Below are 26,661 nucleotides of genomic sequence, written 5' to 3' on the forward strand. Positions count from 1 at the left end.
CTGGAGCTGAGGGGCGGGCGGGTGGGGCTGGGGCTGAGGGGACGGGCAGGGTGGGGCGGGGCTGGGGCTGAGGGGGCGGGCGGGGCGGGGCTGGGGCTGAGGGGGCGGGCGGGGCTGGGGGAGCTGGGGGGCGGGCGGCGCGGGGCTGGGGCTGAGGGGGCGGGTGGGCGGCGCGGGGCTGAGGGGGCGGGTGGCGTGGGGCTGAGGCTGAGGGGGCGGGCGGCGTGGGGTCACGGAGGCCACGGGCACCAGAGGAGGCGGCTCTCTGGTGCTGTCAGGTGAGGGCCGGGAAGGAGGCCCGTGTGGTTAGCAGGCCGGGAAAGTGGCCGCTGGAGCGTGGGGGGGCTGCGTCCCACACAGGCTGTGCACAGACACGGGGTGTGTTTCCGAAGCTCTGGGCTTGCTCCGGGAGTCCCTGGGCACGGCTCTCTGGTCTGCGTGATGCTGGCCAGCCCAAGTCCCCTCCGCACCATGGGACAGCCCCTGGGGCTCACCGAGTGGCCCTGATCCCCTCCCCTTGTCCTCACTGGTGCGGGGCCCTGTCCCCAGGTCTCGGGCTGCTCTGGGGCTGGTGGGTTGGTACCAGCACCTGGTCGGTGCCTCGGGGCTGGGCTCGCTGGGCCTGGCCTCTGCTGAGCGCAGGGTTTGCTGCGGGGGAGCTAGGGCTGTCTCCCCCCAAGCATCCCCCTGTGCCCGGCAGGAGTCCCTGCTGGAGGAGAACCCAGAGAAGGCCTTCTACGGCTCGGAGGAGGAGGACGCCAAGGAGGACAAGCCGGACGCAGCCTCTCTGGTGAAGCGCAAGCCCTACGTGATGGACCCCGACCACCGGCTGCTGCTGCGCAACACAAAGCCCCTGCTGCAGAGCCGCAATGCCGCGGTGAGCCCTGAGCCCTGCCCCTCCTAGAGCCCTGCCCCTCCTAGAGCCCTGCCCCTCCTAGAGCCGCGACACGCGGTGAGCCCCGAGCCCTGCCCCTTCTAGAGCCCTGCCCCTCCTAGAGCCGCGACACGCGGTGAGCCCCGAGCCCTGCCCCTCCTAGAGCCCTGCCCCTCCTAGAGCCGCAACATGCAGTGAGCCCCGAGCCCTGCCCCTCCTAGAGCCCTGCCCCTCCTAGAGCCGCGACACGCGGTGAGCCCCGAGCCCTGCCCCTCCTAGAGCCCTGCCCCTCCTAGAGCTGTGACACGCGGTGAGCCCCGAGCCCTGCCCCTCCTAGAGCCCTGCCCCTCCTAGAGCCGTGACACGCGGTGAGCCCCGAGCCCTGCCCCTCCTAGAGCCCTGCCCCTCCTAGAGCCGTGACACGCGGTGAGCCCCAAGCCCTGCCCCTCCTAGAGCCCTGCCCCTCCTAGGGCCTCGACTCATGGTGAGCCCCGAGCCCTGCCCCTCCTAGAGCCGCAACACGTGGTGAGCCCCAAGCCCTGACCCTCCTAGAGCCGCAATGCTGCGGTGAGCCCCGAGCTCTGCCCCTCCGAGAGCCCTGCCCCTCCTAGAGCCACGACACGCAGTGAGCCCCAAGCCCTGCTCCCCTGAGCTGCAAAGCCGTGGTGAGCCCAGGACTGTCTTGCTCTGCCCCCCCTGCACAGAGCCACAAGGCCGCGGTGAGCTCCCAACCCCCTTGCTCTTCCTCCCACAGCCCCACAAAGCTGCAGCACCACAGTGAGCCCCGACCCTTTTGCCCTGCCCCCCACCACAGAGGTGCTCTGTGCTGCCCCACTTCGCCCTGAGCCCCCTCCACCCCCACCACAGAGCTGCGCTGACATGCAGGCCCCCAGGCCCACCGGCAGTGCTGCAGCGAGCCCTCCAGCGTCCAGGAGACCTGGCAGTGGGACACGTCCCCTCGTGCCCCCATGCACCGTGTCCCTGCGGCAGAGCCCCCTGTGACTTGCTCTGCGTCCGAATGGGGAGGCCGAGGCTCTGAGCTCAGAGAGCCCCCTGTCCTGACCCCCACGGAGCACCAGGCACCCTGCCCCGCTGGCGCGCTCCTTCCACTCCGCCCTGTGCTGGCTGCTGCCTGGGGATCCCCTACGCGGGCAGGAGCAGTGCACCGACATGGGACCCACCAGCCAGGAGCCGGCGCCCCAGCCCTGGGTGGTGCCCTCCCGTGACTTCCTGTCTCTTTCCCCTCAGGTGGTGATGGCCGTAGCTCAGCTCTACTTCCACCTGGCCCCCAAGGCCGAAGTCGGGGTCATTGCCAAGGCCCTGGTGCGACTCCTGAGGAGCCACAGGTCTGCAAACCCGGAGCATCTCCACCTTTCGCCCCTCCCTCCGCCTGTCCCCTGCCCGCCCCCGCCCCGCAGCCAGGAGCGGCTTGAGGCCGGCTGCGGCAGCTGGCGCCCCAGGCGGCACGTGCGATCGGTGCCCCGCCTGCACGGCCGTCAATGGAGTGACGTCATCTTCGGGCGCCCCCGTGACGTCATCTTCGGGCGCCCCCCGTGACGTCATCCTCGGGCGCCCCCGTGACGTCATCTTCGGGCGCCCCCGTGACGTCATCTTCGGGCGCCCCCGTGATGTCATCCTCGGGCACCCCCGTGACGTCATCCTCGGGCGCCCCATTGAAGGCGGCACCCTAGGCGACAGCCGAGTCGGCCTATAGTCACGGGCCACCCCTGCCCACAGCCCCCGTGCTCCTCCAGCCGCCCCCTGGACTTTCTCCCGTGGCTTGTGGCACGCGGCGGCGGTGCTGTGCGTGACAGGCCACCAGGGCCTGCGCAGGGACCCCAGCTCCTCTGCTAGCGCCTGGCAGCCTGACCACCTGGTCCTGTCGGCTCCGTCTGGGGCTGCCAACGTGTCTGAGACCAGAGCAGTCAGGCCGGGAGGGAGAGACCTCGCAAGCGGCCCTGAGCCTGGGCCTTGCGTCAGTAGGAAGGGGGGACCGGGGCCCAGCGGGGGCTGGTGTCGGAGCAGCCTGTGGCATGGACTCTCTTTGCTGCCCACCCCTCGCAGGCCGGCTGACGGCTCTCCCTCTCTCTCTCCTGGCAGCGAGGTGCAGTACGTGGTGCTGCAGAACGTGGCCACCATGTCCATTAAGCGGCGGGTGAGTTCCCGGTGCCCTGCACTTGAGAAATGGCCCCTCTTTGCTCTAGGGGCGGGGGTGGGGAGGGGAGGTCGGGTCTGAGCTCCCCAAAGTCTGGGGCTTGGGGCTGACCCATTTCAGGCCAGCGCAGGGGGGGTCAGGTCACTTTAGCCCCCCCCACGCCGTGCCATGTGGGACCGCCCAGCAGCCTGTCTGGGCCAGTAGCTGGCCTCCAATAGGGACCAGCGCTCGCTGCTGCAAAGAAATCCCCCATCATCACTTGGGTCATTGCCCTGTCCCCGCCCGAGCCCAGCTGGCCCTGCGCTCGTCACTGGGCTGCTGCTACAGCTGCCTTGTGCCTGCAGGGGATGTTCGAGCCGTATCTGAAGAGCTTCTACATCAGGTCCACGGACCCCACCCAGATCAAGATCCTCAAGGTGAGTCCCATGTGCCAGTTCTCAGCTTGGCACCCCCACGCAGCCCAGGGCTAGCCTGGGCACCAGGCTGCCCAAATACCCCTGCCACGGGCCATCTGCCCAACCCCCCTGAGAAGTACCATCCGATCCTCTGGACCCCACGGGCAGGCCCTTCCAGCCCTGTGACTCCCTTCTCCCCGAGCCCAGGCACACGCGGTCGGCTGTGCCTGGGCTCTGTCGCCTCTCCATTGCCCCACGGGCAGGACCCGCTGTCCCTGGGGCTGGTCTCTCCGGGCACGGGGGGCTGGGTGGTAAATCCGCCTCTCTCACATGCAAGTGCTTGTGCCGCTCTCTCCCTCCCCTCCAGCTGGAAGTTCTCACCAACCTCGCCAACGAAACCAACATCTCCACCATCCTGCGGGAGTTTCAGGTACTCAGGGCTGGGGGGTGGGGGCAGCGCGGGGCAGAGATGGAAGCATTTCAGGGGTGATGTTGCCGGCCTCGAGTGCCCCACCCCTGGCAGCGAGCAAGGGGGGAACCATTCACAGCCTGGGAGGAGCTGCCTGAATAGAGCGATGGGAAATAAGGCTTCTCCCGAGATCTCAAGGCTTTCACTGACTCCTGCTCTCAGTCTCATCTCCACCCCCACCGGGAGCCATAGCCAGTGCCAGAGCTGGGCAGAAAATGGGCTTTGGGTTGGGGGAAAGAGCGAGAAAATGGAATGTTTCAATGTGGAAATGCTGCCGCCATGTCTCATGGGAGTTGTAGTTCAGCTGTCTCGTATCCCCGTTCTCCTCCGTGGGCTGTTCTCCCCGATGTGACTACATCTCCCAGGATGTCCTCAGTGTTGGAGTTCCTGCATGCATCATGGGTAGGGCCCCCGAAATTCACCGGCCCCTTTGGTCAATTTCACATCATAGAGTTTCAAATGTCATAACTGCAGCTATTTAAATCTGAAATTTCCCGGTGGTATAATTGTAGGGTCCAGACCCAGCAAGGCATTGTTCGAGGGTAGCAAATGTATTGTAGGGGGGGCTGCCGTACTTCTACCCGGACCTCTGTGCTGCTGCTGGCAGCGACACTGCCTTCAGTGAACAGCTGCCACGCTCGGGCTGCCCAGCTCTGAAGGTAGCACAGAAGTAAGGGTACCACAACTTCCCCAATATAACCTTGTGATCCCCCCTGCAACTCCCATTGGGTCAGGACCCCCAGTTTGAGAACTGCTGGTCTCCCCGTGGAATCTGACTCGTGCACGGTGTGACGGACTGGGCCAGGTCTGGGCACAGCTGAGGGCGTCTGCTCAGGGTGAATTGCTCAAATTCAGGGCTCTCTCTAGCCCCCAGACTAGGCCACACATCAGTCCCACAGAGCGCTTCAGCTGCCTGCCGGGCCAGCCAGAAGCCTCACGACACCCCAGCAATATCCGTGCCCCAGATGGCCCCGGGCCTCATACACAGGTGAGGGGTTTTAGGATCCAATCTCACCTACCTCGAACAAGTTCTGTCCCTTTCCAAGAAACCAGCCACAGATCCCAGGTCAATTTACACTCTGGACCTTACCCGCAAGATCTCGCTGAGCCAATCCTTTAGCATCTAACAACTAAAGGTTTATTACTACAAGAAAGAAAAGCATGAGAGTAAGGCTGTTAAAGTATCATATGTTACATGTATCGACTCTCCCAGTTCTCGATGCAGGCTCTAGCAGAGATATTATAACTGCTGGCTTAAAAGTACTTGTTGCACATCCTATGTCAGGATGGGTCCACAGTTCTTTCCGACTCGTTGATCCCTGCAATGCTGCATCTGGGATGAAGAGCTGAGCCGAGCACAAAGATGGAGTCGGCCACATGACATATGTATATCCCCTCCTGGCTTCTTCCAAGCTGGAGAGTCACATGGCCAGTGGCCAGGTGTGTCTTTGGCCTCCAGAGGCCCATTGTTCCCTGGAACTTTGCTCATTAGCATGTCCATGGGCAAACATTCCCAGCCCATTGCTCTGCCTCGGACAGAGAATCTTTCAGCATCAACACAGAGTCCATATTCATAACTCCACATACAGACATTATACAGGTATATGAAGAGCAGATACAGAATCCGTAGACAATAAGCTTTTGTTTGACTCCTCACATGGCCCCCTTTGTACCAACTTTTGGGGCAACCCTCCCCCCATGGGCACAGCAGTGACCTGGCTGCTTCCCTTAAACTCCGGTAACGTGACACAGGGTCAGAGCGCACACAAGACCAGATTTCACCGTCCGTGATGCCTTTTTCATGGCCGTAGATTTGGTAGGGTAATACTCACGGGAGAAGGCTGGAGGAGCCTGGTTCTACAGTTCCCAAGAGGCTCCCATGGCCACTGAGTGCAATCAGAAAACTTTGGGTTTCGGTTGCTTAGTTATTGAATGAAAAAACCTGCATTTCCATGGGAAGCAGAGCCCGTTTAGTTGGGAACTTTGTGGGCAGCCCTCCCGAGTCCGGGAGGCTTGGCAGTGGCTGTTCATAGTTACCCCCCAAAGGGCCGGGTGCGGGTTTCTGGGGGTCCAAGCCGCCCCACTTCATTAGGGTTTTGTTTTTACGCTGACCGTGGCCCTGCCCCGCACTTCCCGGGTTTGGAGAGCAGGCATCGGGCCCTGGGGGAAGCAGCCAGGTTGTTGTTCAATGGTGGGAGCACACATGTAGGGTCTCGTGTAAATTCCTTGGGGTGTCTGTAGGTGCCCACACAGCGGGCCTGTGCACTGCTGGGCAGGGCCTGCTCCTAAGCACAGGCCAGTGTGAACCAGGCTTTACCGCCAGCTGCTAGGAGCCCAAAGGCAGCTGCCGGGAGTCACTCCACGGGGTCAGAGCCCAAGCGCTCAGCTCTCGGCTGCAGCGTGGTGTTCTGACTCCCGGGGCATGCTGGGAAAGCTGCCACGCCTCTTGTCCCACAGACCTACATCCGGAGCATGGACAAGGACTTCGTAGCTGCCACTATCCAGGCCATCGGGCGCTGCGCCACCAACATCGGGAAGGTCCGAGACACCTGCCTGAACGGCCTCGTGCAGCTCCTGTCCAACAGGGACGGTGAGCGGCTGTGGCCGGGCGGGGCGGGGAGAGGGGGCTTTCCACGGGCTGTGTGCGGGGATGCTGCTTAGAGCTTGCGCTGAAGACCCAGCAGTGAGTGAAGGCCGCGGACAGGCTCTGGCTGGGGGCGAGGGCTGCGGCTGGGCAGAGCTGGCAGAAGGGCGCCCTGCGGTGGGACCTCTGCCAGGGGTTAAAACTCTGAGCAAACAGCGGGTGTTACTGGCATCGCCGCCACCGGCAGCACTGAGATCCTGCACAGCCCCGGCAGGGGGGCAGAGGAGCTTCTGCTCCAGAGCCAGCCATGACCGAGTCCTGGAGATGCAGGGGACGGCGTCTCCCTGTGCTCATTGCCAGAGGGCATGTCTCTCTTCCCCAGAGCTATTGGCTGCGTCCATGCAGTGTCTCTCTGTGCTCACTGCCCGGCAAGGGGGTCTCTCTTCCCCAGAGCTATTGGCTGGGTCCATGCAGTGCAGGGGATGGTGTATCCCTGTGCTCACTGCCCGGGGGGGTCTCTCTGCCCCCCCCGAGCTGGTGGCTGGGTCCATACGGTGCAGGGGATGGTGTCTCCCTGTGCTCACTGCCCGGGGGGGGTCTCTCTTCCCCCAGAGCTGGTGGTGGCTGAGTCCGTGGTCGTCATTAAGAAGCTGCTGCAGATGCAGCCCTCTCAGCACAGCGAGATCATCAAGCACATGGCCAAGCTCACCGACAACATCCAGGTGCGTCCGGGCTGGGGATGGGTGGGGGCTGCGCCCATGGGAGCAGTGGGGTTAGTTCAGAGCGAGCTGCCCTCCCTGTACAGTGCACATGGGCCCCCCTTGCACCTCCTGCCAGCCCCTACCCCAGGGGCTGCACTCAGTGCCCCGGGGGCTGGGTCTGCTCTGTGGGGCCCTGCCCGAGTCAGACCTGCCATGCCTCCTGCCCGCACCGCCCTGGCAGGCCCCACTGGCTCTGGCACCACCTGGCTCCTGCGGCGTATCCCCGGCAGGGGCAGTGCCACGCAGGCCGGGTGCTCTGCTTCCCCAGAGGGGCACACACGTGGGCCCTTGCGGGAGCATCCCTGGAATGGAGTGGGGCCTTCCTGCCCCCCAGGCCTCTCTTCCCCACTGGCTGAGTTTCTGCCCCTCCCCCCGGGGCTCCGTGCTCTTGCACTGTGGGTCCCAGAATTCCCTGTGCTGGGGGCACCAGGGCAAAGGATTCTGGGATGTGCTGGGTCGGTGGGCCTGGGAGCGGGGGGGACACTGGGCAGGACCAGCGAATCTGGGCCCACGGCCCGGGGGGCTGTAGCGGGTGGGCAGGTCTCCTGCGAGCTGCACTCGCCCCGGCTCCGGGGGTCTCCTGGCCCTCTGGGGCGTGCCCGGTGGCCCGCGGCGCCGGGGCTGCGAGGCGGCGGGAAGGGCTGTGGCAGAGCGGGGCGCTGGCTTGTGCGCGTCGGCAGGTGCCCATGGCCCGGGCCAGCATCCTCTGGCTAATCGGCGAGTACTGCGAGCACGTGCCCAAGATGGCGCCCGACGTGCTGCGCAAGATGGCCAAGTCCTTCACCGGCGAGGAGGACATCGTCAAGCTGCAGGTCATCAACCTGGCCGCCAAGCTCTACCTGACCAACTCCAAGCAGGTTAGCGGCTGGGCGACGGGGCGGGGGTGCAGGGCGGGTGCGGCCGGCCCCGGGTGCCCTGCCGCCTGCTTGGCAGTGGGGGCTGCGTCAGGGCCGGGACACGTCTGTCTGACCCCCCGGCCTGCCACTGCTGGCTGCAGCCAGGGAGCGTGGCAGGCACTCAGCATCGTGCTGGATCGGGCCAGCAGTCCGTGTGTTTGAGCTGCCCCGCCGGGGGGGGGGTTGGACTCTGGGACTCTGCAGAGCTGGACGGGTGCCCCCGGCGCATCCCTGCCCTTCTCTGTGCCCCTGCCTCCCCCTCGGGGGGCCCGGGAGGGGTTCAGACAGGTGCTGAGCCGGCCGAGTATCGCTGCAGAGCAAGCTGCTGACCCAGTACGTGCTGAACCTGGCCAAGTACGACCAGAACTACGACATCCGGGACCGAGCCCGCTTCATCCGCCAGCTCATCGTGCCCACCGAGAAGAGCGGGGTCCTCAACAAGTACGCCAAGAAGCTCTTCCTGGCGCAGAAGCCCGCCCCCATCCTGGAGTCCTCCTTCAAGGGTAGGTCGGGCAGGCCCGGCTGGCGAGGGGAGAGCCTCCCCGGTGGCACCCGGGGCCGGCCGGGCGTGGGGGCCAGGAGCGGGCCCAGGAGGGGCAGTGGGGGCAGCACATGGGGCTGTGTTCTGAGCCCGTCCTCCCACAGATCGGGACCATTTCCAGCTCGGCTCGCTCTCTCACCTCCTCAACACCAAGGCCGTGGGCTACCAGGAGCTGCCTGACTGGCCGGACGAGGCCCCCGACCCCTCCGTGCGCAATGTGGAGGTACCGGGCACGGGGCCTCGTGCCGCCCCGGGGAGTGTCCCCGCCTTGGTCGGGGGCCCGGGCTCTGCTGCCGGAAGGGGGTGGCGGAGGGCAGGCGTGGGGCCGCGGGGCAGATGCTCTGCAGGGCTCCGCTGCGCCCGTGACCGCAGTCTCCCTCGTTTGCAGAAAGAAACCAGCTTCCCCCTTGAGAGCCACATCGGGCTGCTGGGAGAGCACAGAGAGGTGGCCCTGTGTGTGCGTGTGCGTGTGCGTGTGCGTGGCGCCTTCCCTCCTTGCTCGCGCTGTTCGCGCCGGCTCCCTGTCGCGCCCCCAAAGGAGCTGGCGTCTCAGCAGAGAGGAAAAGAGGGACCCACGCTCCCACCCCGCATGCGTGTGCAGATTCAACACCTCTTGTGCCCCCCGCCTGAGCCCGGCCGTGCCTGTCGCTGGGTCGGTCCCCGGCGCGCTGCTGGGCTCTGACCTGCTCTCCTCGGGTCAGCTCTCTCCTGCGGGTGCCCCCCCCCCCCCGCTGGCACGCGCCTCACCCCCCCTTCCCGCTCCCGCGCAGGTTCCCGAGTGGACCAAGTGCACTAGCCGGGAGAAGCGGAAAGAGAAGGTGGAGAAACCGTTCTACTCGGATTCGGAGGGGGAGTCCGGGCCCACGGAATCGGCAGACAGCGGTGAGGGACCTGCCGGGCAGCCGGGTGGCACTGCCCAGCCCTGGCCACGCTCCCATGGGCAGTGCCAGCCGCCCCTGTGTGCCTGTGCCGTGAGCCGCGGTGGGCAAGCAGCCGCAGCCCCCCCCCGGGAGCAGGGGAGAAGACGTGTCTGCAGCAAAGGGCCAGCCTCTGCTGTGCACCCCCAGCTTCCCCTGGGCCGCCAGGGCCTGGCTAGAAAGGGCTGCGAGCCCCTGGCCGACACCCAGATGACAGGGGCTGCAGATCCCTCCCCCTTCATGCTGAGAGCGTCAGGGCCCAGGAGTTGGACAGAGCCCTTCCCCCCTGGAAAATGCACCAAGTGGTGTCTGCTGGGCTCATCCACGCCTGGCTGTTCAGGGGAGGGGCCCAGCCAGTGTCGCCCACACAGGACAGTTTGGGAATAGCTCCCTTCCTGCCCCTCCCCAGTGTGCCGGCGTGGCCGTGCAGTGCCTGGGAGCGCAGTGCCCGGGCTGGCAGTGTGGTATGGCGGCCTGTAGACAGTGGGCAGGTTGGCCGTGCAGTGCCTGGGAGCGCAGTGCCTGGGCTGGCAGTGCGGTGTGGTGGGCTGGAGCCGGTGGGCAGGCTGGCCATGCAGTGCCCGGGCTGGCAGTGCGGCGTGGCGGGCTGGAGCCGGTGGGCAGGCTGGGAGCGCAGCGCCCGGGCTGGCAGTGCGGCGTGGCGGGCTGGAGCCGGTGGGCAGGCTGGGAGCGCAGCGCCCGGGCTGGCAGTGCGGCGTGGCGGGCTGGAGCCGGTGGGCAGGCTGGGAGCGCAGCGCCCGGGCTGGCAGTGCGGCGTGGTGGGCTGGAGCCGGTGGGCGAGCTGGCCATGCAGTGCCCGGGCTGGCAGTGCGGCGTGGCGGGCTGGAGCCGGTGGGCAGGCTGGGAGCGCAGCGCCCGGGCTGGCAGTGCGGCGTGGTGGGCTGGAGCCGGTGGGCAGGCTGGGAGCGCAGCGCCCGGGCTGGCAGTGCGGCGTGGCGGGCTGGAGCCGGTGGGCAGGCTGGGAGCGCAGCGCCCGGGCTGGCAGTGCGGCGTGGTGGGCTGGAGCCGGTGGGCAGGCTGGGAGCCCAGCGCCCGGGCTGGCAGTGCGGCGTGGTGGGCTGGAGCCGGTGGGCAGGTTGGGAGCGCAGCGCCCGGGCTGGCAGTGCGGCATGGTGGGCTGGAGCCGGTGGGCAGGTTGGGAGCCCAGTGCCCGGGCTGGCAGTGCGGCGTGGCGGGCTGGAGCCGGTGGGCAGGCTGGGAGCGCAGTGCCTGGGCTGGCAGTGCGGCGTGGTGGGCTGGAGCCAGACAGGGGCGGTGAACACGGAGCTATTCTCTTGCCCAGAGCCGGAATCGGTCAGCGAGTCGGAGAGCGAGAGCGGCAGCGGCAGCAGTAGCAGCAGCGGGAGCGGCTCCGACTCGGGAAGCCAGGGGGCGGAGAGCGGGGACGGGTCGGAGGAGAGGAGGAAGAAGAAGAAGGGGAAGGAAGGGCCCCGGAAGGCATTCCTGGACACCGCCGGGAGGTACCCGAGTGGGGGCGAGGCTGCCACGGGCTGTGGAAATGGGAGGGGCAACAGCCCGTCCCGCCATGTCTGTTTTCATGCTGTTAACACCCAGCACCGTTGCCCAGGGCACCAAGCAGCAAGCCCAGGCCACAGGCTGGGCCCTGCTACTGCAGTGCCAGCAGGGGGCAGCGCAGGCACGCTGGGGAGGGTGCCAGCCACCCAGGTGATGGCACCACAACCCTGGCACAATGTGTTTGTCCCTCCAGACTCACCTAGGGCGAGTATAGCTCCAACCCATGGTCCCCAGCAAGGGCTCTTATCCAGTCATATCAAAGTATGTAAATTAGCCCCTGGTAGCAGGCGCCCCCTGCAGTCCTGGGGCGTGGGAGGTGGCGGCGGGGCCCCGAACCTGACCTCTCCTTCCCCAGCAACCCCAGCGAGGAGGAAGAGGAGGAGCAGGGGAAGAAGGGGAAGAGGAAGAAGAAGCCGCAGCACGAGGGGAAAGGCAATTCGGGGTCCTCGTGGGAGGAGGGCAGCGTGTCGGAGAGCAGCTCCTCCGAGTCGGACTCGGGCTCTGAGGCAGAGGAATCCCAGTCGGAGCCGGAAAGCAAGAGACCCACGGTGAGCTCCGGCCCCTCTGCACACCCTGCACCCCCGGAGTGGGCCTGGCTGGGCCCTGCGCTGCTGACCCTGCCCGGCGCTGCCTTCTCTTCCAGCCGCCCAGCAGCAAAGCCGCCCCCAAGGCCACCCGGAAAGGGACCAAGGAGATCTCCTTGCTGGACCTGGATGACTGTGAGTGTCGCGCCCGCACAGCTGTGCCCCAGGGCTCAGCTCCTCCGCCCCATGGGGCAGGGAGAGTCAGGGAGACGCCCCTGGACACCTCCCCTCCACCTCCCCATCTCTCCTCCGCTTTGCTGCCTGTGTCCTCCCTGCTGGGGTCCGTGGCTTCCCTGCCCGGCTCTCACGGGGGTCAGTGGAGCGTTCGTCCCTGGGCGCTCCCCTGCAAAGCTCAGTTCTGGGGGGGGCAGATGGGGCAGGGGTGACCCCGCACACAACCTGCCCTATCCCCACCTCCCCCTGCCTGTGGCTGGCTCCTGCTCCCAGCTGGGGGCTGGGCTGTCCAGGAAGCCTATTCAGGGCCGGCTCCATCTCCATGTTCGGTGACCCTGCGAGCCCCTGGGGAGGCGAGCGGAAGTGACATGGCTTTGGAGCTGGGTTCTTACCGCCTGGCTTGTGGCAGGCGGCGGCTCGCACAGGAAACCAATCCCAGCCCGGTGAGCCCGCTCGATTGGGTGGCAGCAGGGTCTAGTGGTTAGAGCGGGACAGGCAGCCCGGACTCCTCCAGAGTCTGCCTGTCCCAACTTCCAGTGCAGCTCTGGGTAGATCCCGCTGACTGCTCCCTCCGCACCTCAACGCACTTCCCGGGGAGGGCAGGCTCACCATCCCCTTTTACAGACAGAGAAACTGAGGCACGTGGCAGGGAAGGGACCTGCCCAAGGTCGCCCAGCAGGCCGGTGGCGGAGCTGGGAATACTCGGCCTTCCTGAGGCCACTGCCAGAGGTAACTGCGGCCTCCCTGCCCCGGCTCGTCCCTCCGTGTCACTGAACCCCTAGGCGCCTAGGGCCGATGTCCCGTCCACTGCCTGCTGATTGGTCCTTCCAGCTGCATGATCTGTCCATGGTGCTGAGGGAGCCTTGACGTGATGTGGCTGTAGAGACACGGGGAGCGTGTCCTTCCTCCAGGGCGGGCAAATCCGCTCTGCTGGGGGCACCCCAAGGATTTGGGAAGTGGTCAAGGGCCGCACTTTCCCGCACTATTACTGGAGGGGCGCGGGGTCTGGGAGGGGGTTCTGACCTGGGCGGGGGATTGGGGTGCAAGGGAGTGTGGGGTCTGGGAGGGGGGTTCTGACCGGAGCAGGGGATTGGGGTGCAGGAGGGGTGTGGGGTCTGGGAGGGGTTTCTGACCGGGGCAGGGGATTGGGGTGCAGGAGGGGTGCGGTGTCTAGGAGGGGGTTCTGACCAGGGGCAGGGGATTGGAGTGCAGGAGGGGTGTGGGGTCTGGGAGGGGGGTTCTGACCAGGGGCAGGGGATTGGGGTGCAAGAGGGGGTGAGGGGTTCTGACCAGGGGCAGGGCTTTGCATTGTGACCTGGGGCAGAGGGTTTAGGTGCAGGAGAAGGTGGGGTTCCAGGTGTAGGCACTGCCTGGGAGGCGCTTACCCTAGGTGGCTCCCAACCAGCAGGCCCCCAGCTGGCCGCCCAGCAGGCCCCAGCCGGCCGTGCCCCACACGCTGCTCAAGGCAGCCGGCTGCTGCGTCTCCGTGCAGAGCGCCCCGGGAGGAACAGGGGCTCCGTGAGCTGAGCCCACAAGCACAGCCCCGCAGCTCCCATCGTCCAGGTTCCCTGGGGCCCCTGCTGCACAGAGACACACACACTGGCCCCGGCAGCCAGGCCCTGCCCGAGGGTCCTGCTGGGCCGCAGGCCACTGGCAGCCCGGAGGATCATGGTGGGCCGGATCTGAACATTTGCCAGGCCGGATTCAGCCCACCCCTGCGTAGAGCCTGGGCCTTGCCCACCACTTTGCCCAGGGCAGGAACTTCACCCCACTAGGAGTTCCCCCTCCAGGCCATGGGGAGCCCAGGAGGGAAGAGCCGAGCCTCAGGGGCATGAGCCCCTCCCACAGGAGTCTGCTCTGGCCACAGCTGGGCTGGGCTTGCCCGGGGGGGTGGAGCGCGAGCCGGGACTCCGACATCACAGCTCCCTGGCCCAGGGGCCGGTCTGAGCTGGGGAGCCTGGGGGCAGCTAACGGGGTTCGTGCTGAATGTCAATGTCCCCAGATGGATTGTTTCTGTGTTGGGCTTGCTGGAAACGCGGTGGGAAACCAACCAAAGCAGTTGCCAGAACCCGCCCGTGGAAGTTGCTGCGCGTGTGAGAAACCCCCGCAGGGTCTGGTGGAAATGGGCTCGTTTGGGGCTGGGTTTGTCCTGGGTTTCTGTTGAAGCGATTTTCGCCTTGCTCGTCTCTGGCGGCGAATCCCCAAGCAGCCTGCAAATACCAACGAAGCCTTCCCCAGCCCCCAGAGAGGCCTACAGGCAGCATTGCCTAGTGGGCGGACCTGGGTCCTAGGCCTGCGCTAGTGGGTGACTTTGGACAAATCTCTTCTCTGTGCCTCAACTTCCCCAACGCCCAGGCGGGAGCAGACGGGCGGGCGGTGCCTTCTCTCATCAGTGCTGGGCGTGGCGGGCTAAGGCCTGGGGCCTTTGGCCACTGCTGTCGTCCGCAGGCTCGTTAACCCTTTGCTCCCTGCTTGTCTGTGCCTTGCAGTCACCACGGCTCCGCCCCAGCCAGCCTCCTCCCCCTCTGTCGTCTCCACCAGCCTGGTGACCGACCTGGAGGGGCTCTCGCTGACCGACACCTCGCTGGCTTCTACCGTGAGTGCTGAACGCCCCTTCCGGAGCGCAGCCTCAGGGCCTGCCACATGCCGGCCACAGGCCTGGAAATCCACGCTGCGCCCCACTCTGCCGAGGGACCCCCCCGCTGCACCCCGCTCTGACCCCCCTCGCTGCGCCCCGCTCTGCCGAGGGACCCCCCCGCTGCACCCCGCTCTGCTGAGGGACCCCCCGCTGCGCCCCGCTCTGACCCCCCTCGCTGCGCCCCGCTCTGCCGAGGGAACCCCCCCCGCTGCGCCCCGCTCTGCCGAGGGACCCCCCCGCTGCACCCCGCTCTGACCCCCCTCGCTGCGCCCCGCTCTGCTGAGGGACCCCCCCCTGCTGCCCCCCGCCCCCTGCTCTGACACCCCCCCGCCCCCCGCTGCGCCCCGCCCGCCCCGCCCTGCCCCCCCGAGGGACCCCCTCGCTGCGCCCCGCTCTGACCCCCCTCGCTGTGCCCCACTCTGCCGAGGGACCCCCCTCTGCTGCGCCCCACTCTGACACCCCCCCGCTGCGTCCCGCTTTACCGTGGGACTCCCCCGCTGCGCCCCGCCCTGCCGAGGGACCCCCCCGCTGCGCCCCGCTCTGCCAAGGGACCCCGTCACTGCACCCCGCTCTGACCCCCCCGCTGCGCCCCACCCTGATCCCCCCCCGCTGCGCCTTGCTCTGCCGAGGGACCCCCCCACTGCGCCCCGCTCTGCCAGGGATCTCTCCCGCTGCGTCCCGCTCTACTGAGGGACCCCCCTGCTGCGCCCCGCTCAAGGGAGACAGGGAGCTGTTGACGGGGCAGGCAGGGCTGTAGGAGGGTGAGGCTACCCTGGCATGGCCTTTGCACGGCCCCAGGGATTTGCCGGCCTAGCCCAGCCACCCCTCATCCACTGCCCAGGGCCTCGGGCGTCTGCAGGGGCGATGGAGCTGGGCCCAGCTCCTGCACCGATTCCTTCACTAGCCTGAGCATTGGGGTCAGTCCACGGCTGCTCCCCACGTCTCCCTGCCTGTGCCAACAGCCTTCCTCCCTCCCCGCCAGCTGCTCAGCCCCACGTTCAGCGCCGTGCGGACCCATGAGCTGCTGCACCGCATGGCGGGCGAGGGGCTCTCGGTGGAGTACTGCTTCAGCCGGCAGCCCTTCGTCCCCGACCCGCACATGGTGGCCGTGCACATCCAGTTCTCCAACAGCGCCGAGGCGGAGGTGAAGGGCCTGCGGGTCTGTGCGCCCAGGCTGCTCCCCGGGATTCGGCTCCAGGAGTTCCCGGAGATCGGTAATGCCCCCTGCCGGCGCCTGGGCCCTCCTGCCGCCAGCGCCCAGGCTGGGCTGGGGCCTCCAATGGGACCAAAACAGGGGGAGGGCAGAGACGATGCCCTCAAAGGTGCCTGGCTGGGACCAGCCCTGGGCCCCTTGGCCTGCCTGTGCGGCAGCCGCTGCTTCCGAGGAGCCATGGGGGCGAGGACGGGACCAGTCGCCCCCGGAGCACTGGGCTTCAGGGAGGGTGTCTGTGCACCCCCGGCAGGGCCTGGCCTGAGGTGCATGTGCCATGGGGGCTGGCACCCCCGCTGTGGAGCCCAAGGGGATGCCGGGGCTGTGTGGTGCCGGGAGGGTCTGGCGGCATCACACGCTGTCCCTGTACTTGCAGAGTCCTTAGCGCCCGGTGACACCGCCAGCGTCGTCATGGGCATCGACTTCAGCGACTCCACCCAGGCCGCCAACTTCCAGCTGTGGTGAGTCCCCGCCCCCCGGCACAGAGTTCCACCGCGGGCACAGCTCCAGAGCCTGGTCGGCGCTCGGCGGCGCTGCGCCCCCTCCCAGGGGTGGGATTCTTGGCCCCAGAGCTGGCCCGCCTGAGCAGGGACCCAGTCTCGGGCTGCAGCGGGCGCTCTAATGCCAGCGGGTGTTCCCGGCGCAGGGGGGCTCCCCCCGTGCCAGGCTCCGGAGCGCTTGCCGGGTGGCTGCGGCTGGTGGCCCGGCTGGTGGGGACTGGCGCTCGCCCGCGGCTCCCGGGGTCCATCTCACTGTGGCACTTCCCCCCAGCACCCACTCGCGCCAGTTCTACGTCTCCATCCAGCCGCCCGTGGGCGAGCTCCTGGCTCCGGTGTTCATGAGCGAGAACGAGTTCAAGAAGGAGCAAGGTGAGTACTAGGGGAAGGCGCCGAGCAGCCTGGCCCGGGCACCCGAGCCTGCCAGGCGCCCTGCCCCCCATCCCGCCTGCATCCGCCCGGAGCCAGGCGAGAGATCCCTGCCCCTGCCCTCCTCGCCCGGCCGATGATAGCGGCTGGCCTCCCTGGCTCCCCCGGCTGGAGCCTGCACGAGGAGCCGCTGCCTGGCTGCAGCCCCCCACTCCCGCCTCCGTTGCAAGGGGCATTCGGGGGGGCGAGGCTCCGAGCCCGATGCCCTGGGTTGTGCGCTCTCCCCATGGGCACCTCTGCATAGCTGGGCTCTGTGAGCCTGGGCCCCTCCCAGGGAACCCGCTCTCCTTGCTCTGTCCGCTGCAGCCCTGCCCTTGGCCAGCAGGGGGAGCCAGACCAGGGGGGCACATCGGAGAGGAGCATTCCTGCTACCTCGGCAGGGCCCCCCGTGACCCCCCGCCCCCGCCCTGGGAGCACCGCTCACTTGATGTTGGGGGTGGGACTCCAGGGTCCCCCAGCGACCGGGGGCTCCCTGCCCTGCCCTTGGCGGGTCTGTGCCAGCGGCTGGTGCTAACCCTGGGCCCTGGCTTCTCTTAGAGCCGCTGCTAAGGATGGAGGTAGGTAAGTCTCAGCTCCCCCCAAGGAGATGCTGCCACCCCCACGCCCCTCCCAGCCATAGCATTAGCACTGCTGCCAGCCCCTGGGGAGCCCAGGCAGGGAGCTGCTCTCCAGAGCAGCAGGCTGGCTGGTCCCCTCCGTGCCCTGCCCAGCCTGGCCCAGAGGAAGGTGCTGTGAGTTCGGGGCAGGGCACAGAGGACGTGGAGGAGACGGGTTCCCGTGGCCCCACGGGGCAGAGTCGAGAGGGTCTCAGCTCGCAGGCCCTGGCGTGGGCCCAGATCCATTCGGTCGGCTCTGCCGGCTGTGGTGCCGCGGTAGACCAGGTCAGCTGCAGCCCGCCTGGCCGTGTCCTCGTTAAACGCAGCGTCCCTGCCCCTGGGCACCAGGGGGGAGCCCTCGCCCGGCGGGAACGCAGCCTGTCCTTTGTGGGGCGGAATCCACGCGGGCACCTGCCCCCGGCGGGCTGAGGCGACGCCACCAGCCAGGGCACCGGGCGCCTCTCTGCGAGGGTTCCCGCTGCGGCTGGGAAGTCCGGCGCCAGCAGGGTTGGGGCCAGAGCCAGCCACGCCCTGCCCAAGCCGGCACGGCCGTCAGGGGCGCTGGGCCTGCAGGCGAGCGGTGCCAGGCGAGTCCTGCCTCCACGTGCTTAGGGCCCGATCCTGCCACAGGCCCTGCTGGGGGGGAGGGGTCTCCTGTGCCCCATCTCCCCCCCATCAGTGCATATTCCAGGTCCCATCCCCCGCCACCCTGCTGTTCTGTTCAGGAGCAGGCGGACTGGTCTCAGACCGCCTAGAACCTCCCGGCTTGGGGGGCGCTCCCCGGCCCTCGGTGGCCCTGCGGGCTCTGCGTGCTAGAAACCAGCTGGAGCAGCAGGCCGTGCCCTTAGGCCTGGCACATCCGGCTAGCTCACCCTGGCCCCTCCTCCTGTAAGAGGAGCGAGAGGAGCGTGGGGCTGGCGCCCCTTGGCCCTGCTCGGCTGGCGCGGCTGGCTTCCCGGCCGACACCGGGCCGTGTCTCCGCCCGACCCACCGGCCTCGCGGGAGAACCTGTGGGCTGGGAGAGTCGGGCACGGTCCCTGCGCTGGTTTGTTACCTGCACGCTAGGGTGCCCTGTGGGCTTCACTCAGACCCCTGGGGTAGCCCCCTTTCCCAGGGTTCAGGTGCGATCTTCCCTGGCTCTGCAGGGCCTTTGCCCAGGAACGGAGCCTTGACCTCTTGTTATTAACCGTTATGAAAACGGCTGCGCCCGGCCAGGCAAACCAGCTGTGTGGTGGCTGGGCCAGATGAGCTAGGGCTCCCGTGGGGGGGGATTGGCGGGAGCTGAGCTCTGGCAGCTGCATTTAGACCTGTCCTTGAGCCAGAGGGGCAGATCCGGCCGGCCGGTTGCGGAGCTGCCCCCAGCTGAGCCCCCATCCCCTTGCCAGGCAAGCTGACAGGAATGAGCGAGATCACGGAGAAGCTGACGCTGCCGGACCAGTGCCAGAGCGACCAGGCCATCGTCCAGCGAGTGATGGTGGCGGCCAATGTCAGCCGCGTGCCCTGCGGCGCGGACCACGTGTACAGGTGGGGGATCCCGTTCACACCCGCCAGGCCGGCCTGCTGGAGCCGAAAGGAGCAGAGCAGGAGACAGCCCCACGCCGAGGGGCTGGGTTACAGCTGGAGCCCCCGCTGGGCTGCCTGGGGCTGGAGCCCCTGTTGCCCCATTGGGAATGGGGCAGGTGCCCCATGGGGAGCTGCCAGCTCCTGGGCGAGGGTGGTAGCAGGTGGCCCTGTCTGAGTGGCCGTAACGCCGGCAGGCCGCCAGCGGCAGCCCCTTGTCTGGGCCAGGATCGCAGGCGGCTGCCTGGAGGTGTGCGAGGCTGGCAGCTCGGTGCCTGGCCACCCCTGGCGGGGGGGGCGGAGCAGCCACCAGCCAGACGACTGCCCCTTCTGGCAGAGCACTGGATGGCTGGCGCGGCAGCCCGGGGGATGGGCACAGCCGGGCATCGCTCTAGGACGGCGCCCTGACCCCCCTCTTCCCCGGGCAGGTTCGCGGCCAAGACCGTGACCAGCGGGAGCCTCGTCCTCATCACCCTGGAGCGGAAGGACGGCGCCAGGGCCCAGCTGACTGTCAACAGCGAGAAGATGGTGATTGGCACCATGCTGGTGCAGGACGTTGTCCAGGCCTTGGCACCGTGACCCCCCCCCCACAGCCTGCGCCCAGCACCCTGCCCATCCCCCCGTTTTCCACGTCTCGGCTCCCTCGCCATTGGCTGGCAGCCGTGATAGACAGGCCTGCTCCTCCCGCCCCTTTCCACAGGGACAGGGCGCCCTCTGCTGGCCTTAGCACCTGGTGCGCAGCCCATGCCCTGGCGGGTTTTGCTGCCCCCAGGCCTGGCTGCGTTCCTGGGAGGGGGAAGCACAGGCAAAGGCCGTGGAGCTGGGGGGCTCCCGGGGCAGCAGGCGCTGGAGGGCGAGCCCAGCTGGCGCCCTGGCGCTGTGGCCCCCGCGCTGTGACGTCGCTCTGTGCCGGTCTTGCTGTCGCTCTATTTATTATCGCCAGGACCCTCAATACAGCCCCTTGGAAACTGCCCTGCTCCCGGCTCTGCCTTGTGGGGGGACAGGGGTGCAGCTCCCAGCCCCCGAGATACTGCGCCGGCGCCTTCCCCCTCCGGCCCAGCTCGCCCTGTGCTGCCAGCCCCAGGTGAGGTCTCGGGGGGCGAGGCGGTCACCTCTCCACACCGCTTTCCTCGGGAGCAAGGGGGCTGACACAGAGGTCCCCCGCTGCGAGGTCCAACGCCGCGGAGACTCCCCGGAACTACCCTGCTGCTTGGAGCGTTTTAGCTCAGGAGGGGAGGGGAAGCCCAGATTGCTCCCTGCCCTGCGTGCGTGAGGTCAGCCCCCCCAGCAAGGGGGCAGGCACCCCTAGATCAGTGCTCCCCACGGGCCGGCTCCTGAAATAGCAGCAGCTTTGGGGGGCAGTGTTAGCCCCTGGCCAGAAGGAGGCGCTAAAGCCCACACTGGGGCAAGGGTTCGCTGTTGCTTTCTGCTCGCACAAAACCAACTGGCCTTGCCCTGCTCTGGCCCGGCCCAGCCCTGCAAGCGCCTGCCTGGCCCCACCCCGAATCCAGGTCTCCCTGCTCTCACGCCCCCGGCGCGCTCTCCACACGGAGCCCCAAGGCCGCCTGTTGCTGCTGCCCACCCGCAGGGTTGCCGGTGTCTGCGGTTTCCTGCCCCTCGTACACTCGGTGCACAGCCCATGCCCTAGCGGGTTTTGCTGCCCCTAGGCCTGGCTGCCCCTAAGCCAGGGCCCGTGCAGCAAGGAGCACGCTGATTGCACCAGATCACCGAGGCAAGCCGCACGCCCTCTGCAGCCAGTCCCAGCGTGGCGCCGGTTCAGCCGGCACCCCCCATTCTGGGTGCACAAGTGCCGAGAGCACAGCCGGGAGAGAGTGGTCCGGGAGACCACCCAGCGGTCTGGGTCACAGGGCTGGGCCTGGGAGGGGTGCAGGCTCTGGGGTGGGGCCCAAAGGGAGGAGGTCAGGCTGAAGGAGGGTCTGGGATGCAGGAGGGGGCTCCAGGCTCAAGCCGAGGAGTTTGGGGTGTGGGAGGGGACTCTAGGCTGAGGCAGGGGGCTTGAGCGTGGGAGGGGGCACAGGCTCTGGACTGGGGGGGGTGCAGGTTTTGGGATGGAGCCAGAAATGAGGCTCCGGGCTGGGGCAGAGGATTAGGGAATGGGGGGTGCAGAATCAGTGGTGGGGCTGAGGATGAGGGATTTGGGGGGCAGGAGGGGGCTCCAGGCTGGGACAGAGGATTGGGGGGGTGCAGACTCCGTGGTGGGGCTGAGGATGAGGGGCTTGGGGGGCAGGAGGGGGCTTCGAGCTAGGCCCAAGGGGTTCAGAGGGCAGGAGCAGGATCAGCCGTGTGGCCAGACAGCGCTGGGCACGGCCCCAAGCCCCCTCTGCAGACACCGCGCCCATTGGCCACGGCTCCCAGCCAATCGGAACTGCAGAGCTGGTGCTTGGCGTGGGGACGCTGCAGAACCCCGTGGCCGCCCTGAGTTCTCTCCAAACAGGGGCCGACCCTGCTCCTGCAAAATGCCCCAAGCCCTGAGCAGGCACAGCCCGGGGGAGCACAGCCGCTCCTGTTCTCTCGTGACGGGGGTGGGGCTCTGTGCTGTGCGGTGAGCCGTGGGCAGCCCTGGGGGACCCGGTGGGCGCGGGGGGGAAGGGCCGTTCCTGCGCTGCCAGCTCTTGGGGTAAGGCTCCCGGACGAACCGAGCCCAAACGCTGCACCGTGACCTTGGCCCGCACGGTTCCGGGCTCAGCGGCAGAGGTCGACCCCCCTTTGCACAGTGGTTGCCTCTGGGCATTTGAACATGGGCAGGTTGCCCCTCTGGGCCAGGTTGGTTTCCAGGAGGAGGCAGGATCCTGGCTCCGAATCCCCCGCCTGCCGCTGCAGCACTCTGCCCAAAAAGGCCGGGTCCCGCTTCCTCTCCAGCTCTGTCTTCGCTGCAGACTTCACGGGGGCTCGGAGCCAGGTTTTAGACCAACCCCATCCCGGCCACACACAAAGGCCCTTGAACCGGGGCTCGTGGGCTGGCCCAGGGCGCGTCTGGCCAGGCACATGCCTTGGGGAGATGCCCCCAAACCACCTCCTGGCCAAGAGCATCCCCAGGCGGCCGGAGGAAAGGCACACGAAGAACTACAAACCCCCCAGCCGCAAGGGCAAGGGGCGGGGGGATGTTCGCAGGCCAGGGAGGCCTTGGCCCTGGTGGGGGGCGTGCACCAGGAATGGGCATCAGAGGCAGAGCCACAGCTGGGTTGGCTCAAAAGCAAACACCCCGCCCCACCTTTGCCCCGCCCCTTCCTCCCCCCACCCCCACCCCCACCCCACCTGTGTCGCAAGCAGAATGGAAACCAGCTGGGGTCCAACGGGTTGCACTAGGGCGGAGCTCAGTCAAACGGGGACACGGCTCAGCAGGGCTCCCCAACTTCCGGGGGCCCGTCGCGTGGCACGTGGCCCCCTGGCTCTCTTGGTTCATAGCACACCGAGGCAGCTCCGCTGTTCCCAGGCTTTGCATCCTAGCACAGTATCCTGTTTCCATTCCCCCGGCTTTTTTTCCCTACTCCTGGCTGATGAGGCTTGAGACGTTTTTGTGCCAAAGAAACTTAGGTGAGGTCAGGCAAACTTCCCACGCCTCTCCCGCCTGCTCTGCCCGGTGCTTTGCCATCAGCCACCGGGCCAGGGAATCGCGCCTGTGCAGAATTTGGCTCCTCGTGCAACGTGCGCCCGCCGGAGATTAACACCTGTGCTGCTGCTGCCTGAAACAGCGCTAGGCCCATCGCGGGAAACAGGCCCTTGGACTGGTGGCCTCCTCAAGAGGCTCGTCTCTGGTTGTTTTTAAATAAATCCCAGGCCCGTACGCAGGCGTTTGGGGAGGCGAGGGAGTGGGGTGCTTTTCTTGGACCGCAAGGGTGTGAATGCACCCCCATGATACCCCAGGTAAGCGGGGAAGTCAGCACCAGCCTTCCCCTGGCTGGCTGGAGCAGGCTTGCATGGGGGGGGGGTGCTTTTGCATCCTGCACACCCCCCTGCGCATGGGCCTGAATCTGTGGGCTGCGGAGGTGGGCGTGGCCCCAGGACGAGGGGGCAGGAGCAGTGGGAGGAGCCAGCTGTACAACCGTTCTCCTATTGGGGCGGCCGAGGGATGGAGCCACACTGGATGACAGCTGGCCCCATGGAACACGATGTTCTCAGCGCGTAGGAGGCCCCACAGCGAAGGGTCCCCGATGGCCGTGGACAGACAGATACCGCCGCTAGGTAGCGACTCTCAGCCTTGGCATATCCTCCTGCTCGTTTCCTATCCCCCGCCCAGCACTGTACCACACAGAGCCAGGGCACCCTGGCGACTAGCTCACAGGTTTTCTCTTCAGGCGACCCGGTGCTGTCTCCAGCTGTTAGCCTCTTCGAGGCCGAGGACAAGTCCATGCTTCACTCTGTGCCTCAGTTTCCCCATCTGTTCAATTAAAATATCCAGGGGGAGCTATGAGGTGCAGGTGCCAGCAGTGACTGTGACTGTACGAAACGCCCAGCACCACAGCCGCAGAGACGCTCAGATCGCAGGCGTGGCTGTAGTCGCGTTAGACCCACACCTGCCCACACACCGGCCCGTGAGCCAGGGTTGCTTTGGCCACCGGGGGACACTGTGGCTGGGTGACAGCTGCACAGCAGGGCCCTGGGCAGGTAGCAGCCAACGCTGCCACTGCTGAGGGGTTTCCGCTCACGCCTGGACTGCACGCGACGGCAGCAGCTCGCAGCCCCAGGAGGCCTGCACGAGCACAGCGCTGACGGGGGGGAGGTTTGCAGGGTGACATATGGTCCCTGTGTTTTGATGGCAGCCGTGCTCATGGTGCCCTGCCTTTCCGGAGCCGCTCCATGCTGCTGCTCTGGGGAGCTGCCTCCCCCCAGGGACTCCGGCGGCTGGGCCCGTGCTCGAGTGGCCTCGTTAGCGGGACCCGTGGTGAGACTTCTCCCCGCACTGCTTGTGCCTCCCAGGAGCTGTTGACATGGCAGCCGACAGGCTGTGCCCCCGAAGAGCCTCTGGCTAGTGCCAGGGAAGGCTGGGCTGGCTCCCAGGCCGCGGTGCCTGAGGCACGGACAGCTCCTGGCTACCGTGAAGAGAAACATTCACATCTGCAACCCGCCGTAGGAGAACTAGTCTCGTCCAGGCGGCTGCTGGGTCCCTGGGTTTCCCCTGCAGCCTTCCGTGCGGGGAAAGGAGCAGCCCTTCCTGCTCCCCCTCTGCTTCGCCTTGAAATCCCTGGACCCGCTCCGGTTTGCGAGCTGGGAAACCGGCGATTCCAGGCCTAGCGGCTGCAGACCAAGCCAACTGTGACTATGGGCCCTGCCTGCGTTCACCCCCCTACTTCGGAGCATTAGCAAATGCACAAAGGGAGTTAACGTAAACGGGAAACGTAAACAGCCCTAGGTTTGGAGACGGGGGGATTCTCTCCAGGGCCGCTTTGGGACCAAGCGCGTCTTTTCCACTCCCCCCTGCCCTCCCCATCACAGTCAGCAGCCTAGTGCCTGCCCACAGGAGCAAGGCAAGTCCCTTTGCAGCTTGGCTGCACTCGCTGGGCCTTGCAATCACTAGGGAGAGGGCTCCGAGGTGGAGATTCCAAGGTCAGAAGGGCCACTGCGAGCTCTTCGACTGACCTCCTGGGTAGCACTGGCCAGAGACCAGCCCTGGAATATTCCCTGTTTGAACTGCAGCAGATCTTACAGACAGACCTCCAGGCCGCGTGTGCGATTTGCCCGTGACGGAGACTCCATCTAACCGGGGATAAATTGTTCCAATGCGGAATGACCCTCGCTGGTAACAATGCACACCCCTGAGGCTTACTTCCAGCCCCCATCTGTCCTGCTCCAACTTCCAGCCTTGGAGCTTGTTAGGCCTTTGCATGGCCAACAAGCCCATTCGTAAACAGCTGTTCCCCACCTGGGTACTTAGAGACTGTGATCAAGTCACCCCATAACTGCCCTTGTGTTAAGCTCAATAGGCTGCGCTGCTGGAGTGGTGGGTGAAGAGCAGGTTTTTCCAACCCCTAATCCTTCTCATGGCTCTTCTTTGGACCCTCTCCAATTATTCAGCCTCCTTGAATCGTGGGCACAGGATTCCAGCTCCTGTCACACCAGGGCCAAACACAAAAGTAAAATAACCTCTCCGCCCCAATGCAAATTTCCCATGTATGCCCCCAAGGATCACCCTTTAGGCTGGCAGCTCATGTTGACCTGGAAATCTTTTTCAGAGTCGTTGCTTCCTAGAATAGAATCTCCCAGCTGGTAAGCGTGGGCGCCGACTTATTTTTGTTCCTAGATGGATACCTTTATGATTGTGTCTCTTAAAATGCACATTGTTTGCTTGCCTACCCTTGTGATCCAGCTCTCTGCCCTCTGTGTTATCGACCAGGCCCGGACAGCAAATGGTATTAGGGATGATTTAATCATAGAATCACGGAACACTAGAACTGGAAGGGACCTTGAGAGGTCGTCGAGTCCAGTCCCCTGCCCTCATGGCAGGACCCAGCACTGTCTAGACCACCCCTGACAGGTGTCTGTCTAAGCTGCTCTTAAATATCTCCAGCAATGGAGATTCCAGAACTTCCCCTGGGCAATTTATTCCAGTGTTTGACCACCCTGACAGGTAGGAAATTTTTCCTAATGTCCAGTCTAAACCTCCCTGGCTGCAGTTTAAGCCCATTGCTTCTTGTCCTGTCCTCAGAGGCCAAGGAGAACAATTTGTCTCCCTCTTCCTTGAGACACCCTTTTAGATACTTGAAAACCACTATCATGTCTCCTCTCAGTCTTCTCCTTTCCAAACTAAACAAGCCCGATTCTTTCAATCTTTAGTCTTTCCTTCATAGCTCATGTTCTCTAAACCTTTCATCATTCTTGCTGAAACAAAATACAGGACGATATAGCACTTTAAAGACTAACAAGATGGTTTATTAGGTGATGAGCTTTCGTGGGCCAGACCCACTTCCTCAGATCAAATTGTGGAAGAAAACTGGCACAACCATATATACCAAAGAGATACAATAAAAAAATGTGACCACATATAAAATTGACAAATCAGATTTTAGAACAGAGGTGGGGTGAGGGAGTCCTGTCTTTTGTTTCAGCAAGACCCGACTAACATGGCTACATCTCTATTACTTTTCATCATTCTTGTTGCTTTTCTCTGGACTTTCTCCTAGGCTATGGCTACACTGGCGCGATCTTGTGCCAGAGATATGCAAATGAGGCTGTGTGGAATATCACCAAGCCTCATTTGCATACCTAATGCGCCACTATTTTTGCAGAAGAGGCTCTTGCACTAGAAGGCTCTGTCTACACTGCCCCTTCTTGTGCAAGAAAAACCCTCTTGCGCAATGCCGCTACATTGATTATTTTCAGGAATAACGGCATTGCGCAAGAGGGTTTTTCTTGTGCAAGAAGGGGCAGTGTAGACAGCTCCTTCTGGCGCAAGAGCCTCTTCTGCAAAAATGGGAGCTCATTAGATATGCAAATGAGGCTCAGCAATATTCCACGCTTAGCCTCATTTTCATACTTCCAGCGCAACAACCCGCCAGTGTAGACATAGCCCTAATGTTTTCTTCCAGGTCATTAACAAAAGTATTAAATAGTGTAGGGCCAAGAACCAATCCCCACTAGAAACTCCTTTGCTCCATGACGACTCCCTGTGTGTAGTTCCATTATGACACCTGGCCATTAGCCCCATTTTAATCCATGGCTGTGTGCCATGTCTATGCTGTATCATTTTCTAGTTTTAATCATCAAAATGTTGTGCAGTACACAGACAAATGCCTTACCGGAGTCTCATCACAACACGACACCCTTCTCAAATTTGTCATCTCTAAAAAATATCAAGTTAGTTTGACAAGTTCTATGTCCATAAGCCAT

At 65.5% G+C, this 26,661-nt stretch overlaps 1 protein-coding gene across 7 annotated transcripts in view; it reads left to right on the top strand.

The window, feature by feature from the left end:
- AP3B2 (adaptor related protein complex 3 subunit beta 2) overlaps window positions 1–19,787 on the top strand; it is a 38,999-nt gene extending 19,212 nt beyond the window's left edge. For 2 of the 7 annotated variants that reach the window (XM_089781944.1, XM_075897507.2), the window contains exons 8-28: window positions 701–877; window positions 2,123–2,220; window positions 2,939–3,029; window positions 3,374–3,445; window positions 3,792–3,854; window positions 6,351–6,483; window positions 7,090–7,199; window positions 7,919–8,095; window positions 8,451–8,637; window positions 8,780–8,898; window positions 9,446–9,557; window positions 10,896–11,073; window positions 11,484–11,676; window positions 11,772–11,847; window positions 12,511–12,615; window positions 14,376–14,482; window positions 15,507–15,738; window positions 16,111–16,195; window positions 16,506–16,603; window positions 18,642–18,780; window positions 19,245–19,787. In XM_089781944.1, coding sequence (XP_089638070.1) covers window positions 701–877; window positions 2,123–2,220; window positions 2,939–3,029; window positions 3,374–3,445; window positions 3,792–3,854; window positions 6,351–6,483; window positions 7,090–7,199; window positions 7,919–8,095; window positions 8,451–8,637; window positions 8,780–8,898; window positions 9,446–9,557; window positions 10,896–11,073; window positions 11,484–11,676; window positions 11,772–11,847; window positions 12,511–12,615; window positions 14,376–14,482; window positions 15,507–15,738; window positions 16,111–16,195; window positions 16,506–16,603; window positions 18,642–18,780; window positions 19,245–19,395 — 2,703 coding nt within the window. In that variant the 3' untranslated portion in view covers window positions 19,396–19,787. The remainder of the gene's footprint in view (window positions 1–700; window positions 878–2,122; window positions 2,221–2,938; window positions 3,030–3,373; window positions 3,446–3,791; window positions 3,855–6,350; window positions 6,484–7,089; window positions 7,200–7,918; window positions 8,096–8,450; window positions 8,638–8,779; window positions 8,899–9,445; window positions 9,558–10,895; window positions 11,074–11,483; window positions 11,677–11,771; window positions 11,848–12,510; window positions 12,616–14,375; window positions 14,483–15,506; window positions 15,739–16,110; window positions 16,196–16,505; window positions 16,604–18,641; window positions 18,781–19,244) is intronic. The other 5 variants (XM_075897513.2, XM_075897508.2, XM_075897514.2 and 2 more) reach the window with 3 other exon arrangements.
- The last annotated feature ends 6,874 nt before the right edge of the window (window positions 19,788–26,661 follow it).

This window comes from Pelodiscus sinensis, chromosome 14, assembly GCF_052426305.1.
Source record: "Pelodiscus sinensis isolate ZL-2025 chromosome 14, ASM5242630v1, whole genome shotgun sequence".
NCBI classification, from domain to species: Eukaryota; Metazoa; Chordata; order Testudines; family Trionychidae; genus Pelodiscus; species Pelodiscus sinensis.